At 44.2% G+C, this 12,933-nt stretch overlaps 1 protein-coding gene across 1 annotated transcript in view; it reads right to left on the minus strand.

The window, feature by feature from the left end:
* MOV10 (Mov10 RNA helicase) overlaps positions 1–12,933 on the minus strand; it is a 360,143-nt gene that overhangs the window by 89,408 nt on the left and 257,802 nt on the right. Inside the window, exons 15-18 of the mRNA XM_086923342.1 lie at positions 9,432–9,534; positions 2,101–2,218; positions 614–805; positions 16–90 (exon numbers count right to left, since the gene is read on the minus strand). Coding sequence (XP_086779468.1) covers positions 16–90; positions 614–805; positions 2,101–2,218; positions 9,432–9,534 — 488 coding nt within the window. The remainder of the gene's footprint in view (positions 1–15; positions 91–613; positions 806–2,100; positions 2,219–9,431; positions 9,535–12,933) is intronic.

Consider the following 12,933-nt stretch of genomic DNA (forward strand, 5'->3'; position numbering starts at 1 on the left):
CAAGCTGCGGTTTACCTTCAAATCCTTAATATCATTCATGCCTTTGAGCACTGGATCCAACTTAGTTATGGCTTTCCTGATCTTTTCAACCTGGAAAGATTCAACAGCGCAAATAGGTTAGTTTAGCTTATTAAATCAGACATGATGGCAGACTGTGCTGCTGAATGAATCATTTAAGAAAGGCATTTTCAAATGTATGATTAAACACAATAAGCAACAAATTATATGTATTCCAGAGGCCTATATAAAAATTATCTGTCTCTCCAGTGGTAGACATCCAAAGACAAGCATTCAGGGTTGGAGTATTCCTATAGAAGTTAACTTATGTCCAACCCTATCCCAATGCAGTAGGTTATGAAAAGTGAGACTGGGCTTCCACAGTTTGTTCTCTAGAGGCCACTCTCCCTTACCAGAACAATGGGGCAGCATTATGAAAAAGCCTCCATTTATTGCTGGCAAATGTCTTTATACAAAATTAATTACACTGGCTTGGACAACACTATTTTACAAATGATGATACGCTGCATTAATCAATGTAACACTCTAGTTTTTATTGTCACATTAAGCACTATACAAGGTGGCACAACTATTAAATCAAAACCATACGCCTTACCTGTTTCCGATATGGAGAAATAATGCCAATTTCCTTAGGGGAGAGTTTGGACTTCCCCTTCTTTCCCTGGGCATCCAGCAGTTTCTTGAGGTAAGATACCACAACGTCAACCTCAGTCACATTGAAGAAGGAAGGGCTGTTGCCTTCACGCTGGTCTTCCCCTAGTACCCCATTAAAAATGATTGGAAATCCCTAAAAGTGAAAACAGGATTAACTTTAAAATCTTCCATTCAAGGAAAATGCATTCAAAGATACACATTTACTGGAGAACAATTCCCCAACTATAATGCTTCTAGCATGTGAATTAGTGAATCTTCACGATATGACACCTCTAATAAGACTGGTGGCCGAATAAAACAGGTAAGGAGTAGACAAAACAAATGATCCTGCATACGAATCAAATTAAAGAAAAAAAAAGTTTGCCTACGATTACAAAAATGACTACGGAGGCAGACATCTTTTTAACATCTTTCATGTAGCTTCAAAGGTTGGAAGGGTGACAGCATGCAAGGTCAGAGGAGCAAATATGTGCAAAGAAGTTGTATTCTAGATAGAAGCACATAACATCATAAAGGGGCCTGGAGGAAGGGCAAGACACGTCTTAAACAGAGAACGAGTAGGAAGTGAATCCAAAGGACAGAAGCAGCAGAGAAACAGTGAGCTGAGATGTAAGCAGCACAAAGACATGGACCCTGTACAAAAAGGATCCTTGAGAGGTGCTGTTGACATGATAGGTGGGTATCAGATCACACACCAGACACTATAGGCAATAGAGGATTAACTTTCACTAGCAGATGCAGAAGAGTAGCCATGAGTAGGCACGAAAAAGAGGATCACAGCTCGAGAACAGAAGGACAGAAAAGGCATGTGCAAAAAAAAAAAAAAGTGAGTAAAAAAACAAAAGCAAAAAAATTATAATCGGCAAAAGCAACATCAGTAGCTCAGAAACCTTGATGACTATGCACTCTAGCATTTGTCCTTGCAGGTTGCTTTTTATTAGTTGCTATAACAAATTTAGTTTTGAGTACTCAAAGATATGGACTTCAGAGTTGGGTAAAATAAATACTTCCAAACTGAAAAAATAATCTAGTGTGGAATTTACATGGTACGGAGGCTTGGTACGAGGATAGGTTCCCAAATCCACAATACTTCGAAATGTTGACACCCTTAATGCCCCATTCACTAACGAATTTATCCCAGTTAAACTTAACAATTCAGTGTCTGAAGAAACTGCAAATGAAATGGCAGAGCAAAATGTAGTCAGGACCAAGAATACTTCCAGATTACCGCAAGATTACGGACAAAATATATATATTTTTAAATGAAGAATGCCCTTATGCAGATTCCAGGTTGTACCTCCCGAAGCAAACCCCTAAACAACATTGTTACTGAACAAACTTAACCATGTAAATATTAAATACACGACACAATCCTAAAATAGAACACAGGCATATTGAATACAACCTCATTTAGAAGGAATCGCTTACCTGCTTTGGCAGATGCTCCCAATTGCAGTAAGAATGGCTCAGAAGCTTATCTGCACACTCCTGAAGTTCTCCATCATAAAAAAGCTCATTTGGTATCTCGAGGATAGCTGGATGGGACCTTAATGAGAAACAGCACTGTTAACCTTATTACTGCTAAAGGTCGCCAACTCCTACACACCAGGTAATCTAATCGTTCTTCCAACTAGAATTGTACGCCCTAAATTAACCTGGCACTAATCATTTTCTGTTACAAAAAACGACTCAAAATGTAGAGATTACATCTTTCTACGCTAGGTGGCATACTCCATCGGGTGTTGACCAAACACTGCGTAGGAGTATACATTATCGGGGTATAGATCTGCAACTATGCAAAAAGACTATTGGTTGTCCCAATTTGTAATGTTAAAGATTGAAAGAGTGGGCATTCTCACCACAACAGTAACCTTCCCTAAAACAAATTTTTTTGAAGTCATAGGGGATATTCTCTAGACCACAGTTAAAGATAACCCTTGCCCTCAGATATTGCTGAACTTCTCCGTTACCTTAGGTAGTCAACCAATTACCCTCGTAAGCATACTTCACATGTGACGTCCTTCACTGGCTGGGTGCTACCTTTCCAATCAACATCAGTTTGTTCACATAGGCACACCCAGGTAACAAAAGATCCCCATCACCTGCGGAGTCTCCCAGGGCTCCATACTGTCTTGGGTCAAACATCAATCTATACATTGAACTGCTTGGTGCTCTATTCCAATAACAGCATCAAGATTCACCAATACGTCAACGATGCATAACTCTACTTGGAAATCTCCTTGCTTTAGACATGCAATGCCTCAAACACAGCTTGCACATCATCCAGACCTGGATGTCAAGAACCTACCCGAAGCTCAACCCAACCAAGACAAAATTCCTGTCATTTGTCAAGAATGATATAGATAAAATTAAAATCTGTCTCAACAACATGAACCATCACTGCTTCGAACCTCCACTTTCACCAAATGCCAAGCCACTTGGATTCACCCTGGACACTAACTTCACCCTGAAGGAACACATAGCCAAAATAAAGATGGCCTGGTACCAGCTCTCTCTTGTAAAAAAACAGAGAAACCATTTCTTCCAGAAATCGACGTCAGAACTGCTTTTCAAGCTGTCCAATTCTTGCATCAGGATTGTAGTCATACCATACTCCATTGCCTCCTATGCAACACCGGCACCATTTAGGGGGATCCCACATGCTGCAGCACATGTCATCAATGGCCTGAAGTCATATGATCACATCACCCCCATCCTGATGGAACTCTAGGGGCTTCCAGCTTCCTCCCCACTTAAGCAGTAACGTTATGCTCGACTGACTACGTACATTGCTTCACTGCCTTTCGGCTTGGGTACTGCTATAAAAATACCATATGCACACATGCACATACTGGGCAGCAAAGGATATTCTAATGCTTTAATTGGGGTAGGATGTCCAACTACCTCATGGGATCCACAAGGGCATGCATGGAAGTCGGCTGCAGCTAAGTTGGGAAGGTGTTGTCTAAGGAGACTTCGCTTTGGACAAGTGCATCATCAGAAACCTGTAGTGCTTCCAGAATTGGGAACAAATTGGGATTACTAAACTATAAAACGTTTGGTGGCCCAAAGATCACTTGAGCACCAAAATAAAAATAGCACCTCCTAAAGTATCACAGGAGATGAAGTAGGCAAAGACGACATTGAGGGCAAAGTGCCTTCCTATATTTGGTCTGCAAAACAGCAATCATTCAGTCTGTGTGTGCTCAGTCACCACTGGTGATCCCAGATGTTTAGGAAACCTGCTAGGATCAGTTCTACTTGAAAGGGGTAAGAAAGGCACCTGAGGACTATATTGCCGGTCTATCGGCGTCGAGGAAGAAGAACTGGAGTAACCTGGAGTGCAAGCTGGAGTAATAAGTGTACGCTCAGGTGGTTGGGTGCTGCATTCTCCATACATCTGCCAGCCCCAGTGAAAAGGTCTAGACTGGCGGGGGTAGTTCGGAGGCAGGGGCCTGAAGTATAGACGTCCAATTCTGGGTCAATAATGGCATTGAAGGCCCCTCCTATGACCAATTTACTCACAGGGGGCTCCTGGATCACGGCGGATAGGGTAGTCAATGTCTGTGGGATAAGTACGCTCACAAAGGACCAGGCCTCTCCCTCCAACAGGCACGACACTCCCACATTGCAGTCTAAGGAATCAGTGTATGTGTTGGTGACTGTAAAAGGAATGGTAACATGCAGCAAGATCACCACCCCTCTAGAGCCTGATGTGAACCCTCCATGGTAGACCCTGGAGAAGCAGTGACTACCTAGGAATCCACACTTAGTACCCAGTAGGTAGGTTACCTGCAGTAGGAGTATCCGGGGTCTATGGTTTTTGGGGTACTGCAGGACTGCACCTAGTTTGATCCTGTTCAGTCAGTTAACGTTCCAAGAAATGATTTTGCAATCAGCTGACATGCGTATAAAATGACAGTAATGTGTTGCAAGAGTAGGCATTCTTCCCCGTGGGTTATAAGGCAGTTCTGCTCTAAACTGGTAAAACTAGAACAGCCCCCAAACTCACCCAACTACCCCCATCCCATACTTCCTAATTCAAAGGATCTAAGGCCCCAAAACCCAACTAATTGACTTCAGGTCCCAAACGTGGCCACGTATTCACGTTGATGACCCCCATATAGGTCTCCTCCCCCACCAACCAATCAACATCCTGATCCCCTGCGCCACCGCCCCCCTCGCCACCTCAAGTTCCATCACCACCACTGGAGACAAGAGAACCAGAGTTTGTTTCCAATGTTCCCTTTTGATGCTCAACTGGAGTCTTCGGTAGCACAGGGCGAGCCAAAGGCAAGCCTGTCTGCACAGCGCAAGCCATACTGTCAGGTGAACACAGAGCAGTCAAGACAGAGAACGGATTAAGCTCTCAAGTAAGAAATTAAAACCGTTAAGGTTAGTCTTTACCAAAGACAATGTAAACAGAAAAAAAATCGATTTCAATGAAAAACGAATGGTCACTCAATTTAACACAAAGGTAGGACACGAGCTAATCAGATGCGGGTTAGTAAATGAACGATCAGCCGTAAAGCACTTAGTAAAAATAAATATTCTACTAGAGACTAATGAATTGGGCATGCTATTTGTACTGAGACATGGATCCCCCCTGGAGTCCAACATTGATTTTGGAACAACCTGCCCCCCAGGTTTTAAAGTTATCCACCAACCAATACCAGACATAAGGGGAGGGGGGGTGTGGAGTTTTAAAGAAAAATGGGAAAATGCCACTTTACACATGGATAACATGTCGGGGTAGAGAGGTTAGGCTTTTCTCTAAAGTTGAAAGATGGTAAGTCATTCTTAGGAGTTCTGTGCCAACGACCCTCAGGGGCGGCATTTTCTGAAAATCATCTCAAATCTGGGCAGAGGATAAGACATCCCCTGCTGCAAAGAGTTCTTAGGCTCCTACGAAACAATAGGACTAGAACAACTCAAATGGCCCAACACAGCAATGGGGACATACCCTTGATCTACTACTGCCAAAATACCTAATTACAGTTAAGGAAAAAATCCTTTTAAGTTGGCCAGATCTCACACACACACACACACACACACACACAAAAGTCTCACAACTACAGCTGAAGATAGGCAGTGAGGAAAAATGTCACGTGGCAGAGCATAGACAACAGAAGAGAAAGCTTTTTTAAAAGGATAGACCTGCTTCCAGTCATATGTTGGGTAAGAGACAGCTACCAAAAGCGCCACTATTCCTTTATTGGTAACTACTTCACATTAATGAGCACTTACCAGCACTCACTTTACGCTTTTTTATGCATTTGATCTTTGGGGTGGGTCTGCATCCTGGTGGCTTTGATGATTTGCACCCAAACCTTACGTAATATGCATCTTGTCCTAATCTGTTAATTTCTAGTCTATCGGATTTGTTATTCTTCCCCTAAATTTCTCAGTGGGGATATCTGTCACGGGTGAATAACTATTCTTGGTTTGTTCTTGCACCGGTGGTAAAGGTTCTGATATCTGACAAAACCAACCTAGCACATTCTTTTGTTTCTTCCTTAATTTTGAGTCTGAAAGTTTTGCGGTCATGGGTTTAGACTAATATTTATATTTTCAGCTATCCTACAGTCTACAGGCTACCCTGACGAAGGCACTTTGTGCCAAAAAGCGCATAGATCTCTTGAAGCCTCATCAATAATTTAAACCACGATCTCCGTTCTATAATGATCATGTTGGAGAAATAATATGTCAGGAGGGAGGAGGGGGTCGCTCAAGGAAGGGTGAGGGGGTTACATTTTAATTATTTAAAAAAATAAAAATAAAAAAAGTAAAACTTACCTTAGCAGGCCCGATATGTTCCTGCGTTGTGCCTGCTTCTCAGCTTCTTGCAAAAAGCAGGCAGTCTCCCTCCCCTAAGCCAAACACAACGCTGCAATGGCAGCGTTGTGATTGGTGGGGACGGCGCCAAGCCAGGCACCTATGGAGTGGCCATTTTCTGCATGTAAAAAGAATTGATGGACAGAATGCAGAACAATGTCATACATTCACCCCAGTACAGAGTTCTGGACCTACATCCATCGTTTTTGTTTGCTCACCATTCCATTCCAGTTTGGACCCAGCCATAAGCAAATCAGGTAGACCCTGCGCCCAATAGTCCAGCCCAAAATGCCAGGGCAGGTCCTCCCTGGACTGGAAACAAGCATCCTAGGACCGGTTTCGGGATTTCACCCCTCTTCAGCCAGTATAGCTTGAGTCCAGTGGCATGGAGAGCAGGGTCAAGACTCTTTCCCAAACCTCATGAAGTACAGAATCTCGGTCTGCGTAGTTGAGAAGGCGTGGAAGGGCGCGAGTTGGGGGCTTGGTTACCAGGACCAGGTAGGCATGTTGCAGTATAAAGCAGGGAGAGAGGGATTTAGGGGGCATCCAGGATCTAAACAAGTCAGTCAGGAATGACTTTAGATGTGGGCTCTTCTGACCCTTGGGCAACCCCACCAGTCAGAGGTTGTTTGGGAGTGATCTGGCCTTGGCATCCCCTGCACATAGTTGCAGCTTCTTTATTGTTGATTTGAGTTTAGTGTCGTTGGCCTTGATAGAGCAGAGCTGGTCCTCTGCTAATGAAATACATTCCTTGGCTTCATTGGTGCGGTGTGAAAGGATGCACAGATCTTGTCACAGCAAGGATACAGCCACCGTCACTCCCCCAATTCGATCCTCCAGTGCGGCCTGGAAGGTCCTGATAGCTTGAAGGATCATTTCTAGGGCAACTTGGTTGGGTCCAAGCTCCATTGCCTCTCAGGGTCCACCAGTGGGCGAGGTGAACTTGTCAAATTTTGCAAAACGGCCGGTGCCTACATGCTTGCCCTTAACCATGGGGACTGGGCTGTACAACCCAAGGAGGACCAATGGGAGGGTTGGGGGTGAGGGGGGAGGAGGGAATCAGCAGCAACTCCTCTGGTTCCAGTGCCAGCAGAGAAACATGTCCATGTGGGGGTCATATCCTTAAGCCACAATCTCAGGACTAGAAGTGTCTCCAAGTTTAAGTAAGGGGGAGACTGTCCTGGGCCCATCACAGTGGCCAACTGGACCCTTGCATCCAAACGGTCCATGGATTGCTTCGCACCAATGGGTGGGGGGAGGCACACTGAAAAAGAAGGTGGGAGTGAGAACCATCCGCGCTACCTTCAGCAGCTCCAAGCTGGTGTGTGCAATGAGGCGTGCAGTGTCCACGGGGAGCATGGTTGGAAGTGGAGGGCCAGCTGTGTGGCATCACCCTCTGTCCCTCCTTACTCGGCCATTCAGGCCGAGAAGGTAGCACCCTGCATTCCCGTGGTGCAAAGGGGCACACCATAGCACCAGCCATAGCACTCCTCAGCAGATGTGGGGTCCTTTGTGCCAAGGGGGGTGGGGGAGAGCACACTGTAAGAGGAGGGGGGGGACCATCAGTGTCTGCCTCCCTCAGTAGTTTCAAACGTGTGTACAATGGGACATGCAGCTGAAGGTGCACTGTCCACATGGAGTCTGGCTGGTAGCGTTGTGTTGTTCTCTTCACTTAATCAGTGCCAGCCTCCCAGGCCATGAAGGTGGTGTTTTGCATGTCTCTGGGGCCCTAGCACATCAGGGCACCCCACAGAGAAAGCTAGTGCCCTCTTCTCCTCAGGGGTTGCGACGGCTTAGTCGGCCCTCAGTGGTGATCAGTCGACTCTGCCCCCTCTGGGCTGAAGTCAGCTGCATTCCCAGTTCCAACGAATGCTCCTCTGGTGGCAAGCTCAGCCAGCTGGCAAGGGAAAAACAGTCTGCCCAGCACTGACTGAGACGGAGAGGTGGGGGTGGGGGTGGGAAGGCCCTGGATTTAACCCCCTAATGTCCCCGGGGGAAAAAATGCAAGCCCCAGCAAGTCAGATAGGTACCAGTTGCTGGATGGGTGTTCGGAATATTAAGCGGCCCAGCTGAACGCGAACGGACGCCATTTTGCCTGTGGCAATTGGAACTCGACTCAAAGCTACTTGGCTACTTAAAGTGCTGGGTAGGCATTTAGAGCTCCTCAGGGGTTTGCCTCACATATTCCCAGACTGTATTCACCCAGTAAATGTTGATTCTTTCATGTCCTCAACCTTCAAGATTTCTTGCTGGGTGCCATAAGGCTCTGCCCAATCAAAAATCATGTTGAATATATATTCATATATTTACCACTCCAGCACAGTTTCTAGTTGCTAAGTGATTGACATTCCATATGTAAGCTGACAACACCGAAATAGGTCTTAGACGTGAGAAAGATGGTGGTCACCAAAAGGTTCCAATGACTAGCACATTTGAGGCTGGATGAAACAAAATGTTAAATCCAAAGTGATTTTTTTTGTGCAGCAAGTGGACCAAACCACCTAAATACTAACGTCCATTAATGTGGTCCTAGACACAAAGTGCACCCCCTCCCCCCCCCCCCACACCTGAAAGTTATATTTCCTGGTTATATTGTGTCACAATTTGAATGTATTTACTGGGTCTTTATCTTATTGCTCAAGTTCCACCCCATCCTAATCATGTTAATATGAGCATGCTTGTAGTTTCAGTCGTCAAGTTAAAACTTAATTACTGTAAACGTTCTGACACCAGGCACTCAGTTGTAGCATTTAACAAGTTTAATTTGGTCCACATCTTTCCAACTGGCTTCATCTATGGCTACAGGAGAGTGAAGCTTCTTTGGAAAGAGCCCATACTACAAATAATTGCAAAGAATGTAAAGTGACTAGTGCACCATCATGCCTTGTTTTACAAACTACAAGCATACAATCTTTAAGACCAACCTGTAGTTTTGCAGTAACTTAGTCACAAACACTGAATTAAAACTTCCGTCAGTCTTTTGATAAAGGGAGTTCTGGGTCATGAGTCTTTCCAGTAAGGACATGTCTAAAAGAGAGGAAAGAAGTTGTTTAGCATACTATTGAAGTCAAATAGGAAGAAGACTTCACCTTAGTTTACAAGAACAAACCAAATGGATGGCCTTTTCATAAATAGACTTAAACAATTCCTTATGGTTGCAATACCTTGGGAACCCTTTCAAAATATGCAGTAAATCTTTCTCTTACATTCATGTCTTTCACAGTATGGCACCATCACACATTTGCTTTGATCTTCTGCACAGAACATGGTCAATTAAGTTATGGGTGGAAAGTGGTGGCAGAGTCCATGTTAAGGGGTTGAGTGCGCTACTGGGACGTAGGCGCATCCCTGTGATGGGCACACTTATGTGGTACTGTGTGTTGCGAGACAACACAGTGAATTCCAAAAGAAGTTCAAATAAAGTTCCAATGATTAAAGGTTTCGAAATTTAATTAAAGTTTTCCATTGATATGTTCCATATTTCCTTCATATGAGTTGACAGACAATTTTATCACCGTCAGAAACTGAAAGTAGCTCCAATGCATTTCGGACAGGGTGTCCTTTTTCAAGGAGCACTGCAACAAAGAGTATACAAAAATCCAAATCAATACTCGCGATTTGCAGATAAATGCCACAAAATAATTGTGAGGGTTACATATGTGTCTCCGTGAGTCAACCTCATGCACCCTATTAGAGGAGTAGAAGAAATGTGAAATAGTAAGGTCTCACCAAGGTGAACAGATTGGAAAGGAGTGTGATTAGTGGGGATGGGAAACCTAAAGGGCGGTTGGACGGGGGTCGGTGAAAAGAGTGGTTCAAGGTGATAGGTAAATGCGGAGGTAATGTGCCTAGGGGGTGAAAAGATGTGAAAAGAGTTTTAAGGGGAAGTATCTAACGGTAAAGCCAACGGCTCGAAAAAACATGCGAGGCTTACGTAAACGGTTTGAGAGATCACAGCGGTCCTAGAAGAAAAAGGACCGCAAACTTAAAGAACGGAAGGAGAAATGAGCGTTATTAAAGCGGAGAGATTAGTGAGAGACTTACTGGGTCTGGCGGTTAGGCGTAGATGTGAGAATCAGGTTCCTGTGTTGTGAAACTCCGCGTAGTGAATGCTGAGTTTTGGTGGAGGGTGGGTAATGGAAGTGGAGGAGGGACTGGGAAGGAAGATGGAAATGGTGTGGCCATCTTGAAAGGGGGAGTGAAACGTGGATAGCCGGGGTAAACCATAGAATAGAAGTGAAGTGAAAGAACAACAATTGGGTACAAACAGCAAAACAGAGTTATTATGCATCATGGAATGCCCACTGTCGGCATTATAAATAACAGCTTAATTCAGTCCGGTCGTTAAGACCAAAAGGTTTCTGTGATTGTAACCTATACATCCATGCTGTTTCTCTTTGCAGAAGAGTCTTATTGTTGTCTCTTCCTTCGACTTTAGGAACAATCTCCAGAACCATGTATTTAAGTTGGGCCACGTTGTGGTTGGCCTCATTGAAGTGGATGGCAATATTGGATTTAGTGTTTTTAGTCCTTATGTTAGACTTGTGTTCGTTCAACCTCGTCTTGATTTTCCTGCTCGTTTTGCCCACGTAGGTTACACCGCATGGGCACTTCAGGAGGTAGATCAAATTGGCAGAGTCACATGTGGCGTCCACATTGAGTTTGATGTTAAATCCTCTCATGGGGTGACTGACAGTGTTTCCTTTAATTACATTATTGCAATTACTGCAATGGTGGCACGGCCGTGTGCCAGTGTGATTAGCTGAGGTACGTTCAGTTGAGTTCTTGGGTAGAATTTCTTTGAAGTTCATGGGTCTGGTGTAGGCAAAGATTGGGGGATCCTTGAAGAGGTCCCCGAAATCTGGTTCGGAAGAAAGGATGCGCCAATGTTTCAGTACTATCCTTTTGTAGTTGTTGCTTGAGGTGGAGTACCTAGAGACAAGTACCATTCTCTGATTGTCAGTTTTGGGCTTACTCCGTAGAGCTTCTGTCCGAGGGGTTGCGGAAGTTCGATCAGTAGCCTCCTTAAGGATTGTCTCTGGGTAACCTCTGCTACGAGATCTAGATGCCATGGATGAAATTTGGTTTGTCCTGGTGTCTGGATCAGAGACAATGCGGGTTACTCAACATCTGGCTGTAAGGCAAGTGTCTTTTTAAGGAGTTTTGGTGAAAGCTACTAAAAAGTAGAGCGTTGTTGCGGTCAGTAGTCTTTCGGGAAAGGTCTGTCTGTATTCCTTGAGGAGTAATTTTAATGAGGACGTCCAAAAAAGCTATCTCCTGATGGTTGATATTCCAGGTGAAATCTATTCGATCGTCTTTGGTGTTAAGGTCCGTTAGAGCAAGTTCTAAGCTCTCTTGAGAGTCCTTCCAGATGAAGAACAGGTCGTCAATATAACGTACATAAAGTTTGAGATTGTCCATCCAGGTTTTTTTCTTGTAAATATGGTTAAGTTCGAAATTGCCCATGTATAGATTAGCGTAGGTGGGAGCCGCACAATTGCCCATAGCCATTCCGGACATTTGTAGGTACCAGGTTTCCTCATGTTTGAAATAACTGTGATATAAAGTGTATATCATCAGTTCAAGAATGAATGGTTTCAAAGAATCGCTGATTTCAGATGAAAGTAAGGCCTGTTTCACCGCGTTGATCCCCCCTTCATGGGGGATGGAGGTATATAAGCTTCTCACATCGGCTGTACATAGAATTAGTTTCTCGTTTTCAAGGAATTGTACAGTAGATAGTTTGTTCAACAACTGTGTGGTATCTTTAATGTAGCTGGGTAGGCTTATAACCATTGGTTGCAGGTAACGATCTATGAATTTGCCAGTAGGTTCATGGATTGAGCCTCTGGTCGAGACGATTGGGCGAAACTGGGGATCCATCAGGTTTTTATGAATTTTGGGCAGCATAGTAATAGATGGACTTCGAGGATGTTCTGTGATCAGGTATCTCTTTGTTCTGTCGTCAATGACTCCATCTGTTGTGGCTTTGTCAACAATGGTCAGTAGTTCCGTTTTGTACTCATTGGTGGGATTACCATCTAGCGGTAAGTAAACATTAGAATCCGTGACGTGTTCTATTGTTCTCTGGTTGTACAGTTCCGTATTGAGGATGACAAGGGTGCCTCCTTTATCTGCTTTCAAGCATTTGATGGAAGGATTCCGTGCAATGTTTTTTAGGGTATCCATGTCTTTGTTGGTAATGTTCTTACGAGTCTTTTTGCGGAAATTGATTTTGGAGATGTCATGTTTCACAAGGGTCTCGAAGGTGTTGATGCTTTTGTGGCCGACAGGTGGTACAAAAGTGCTAGAAGGCCGTAAGCCCATAAGTTGGTCAGGTTTTGGATCAATGGGAGGATCTAGGATATTCTCAAAGAAGTGTTTAAGTCTTAGTTTCCTTGTGAGTTTGAACGTACTCACGTCTAG

The sequence above is a fragment of the Lissotriton vulgaris genome, chromosome 5, assembly GCF_964263255.1.
Source record: "Lissotriton vulgaris chromosome 5, aLisVul1.2, whole genome shotgun sequence".
Classification (NCBI taxonomy): Eukaryota; Metazoa; Chordata; class Amphibia; order Caudata; family Salamandridae; genus Lissotriton; species Lissotriton vulgaris.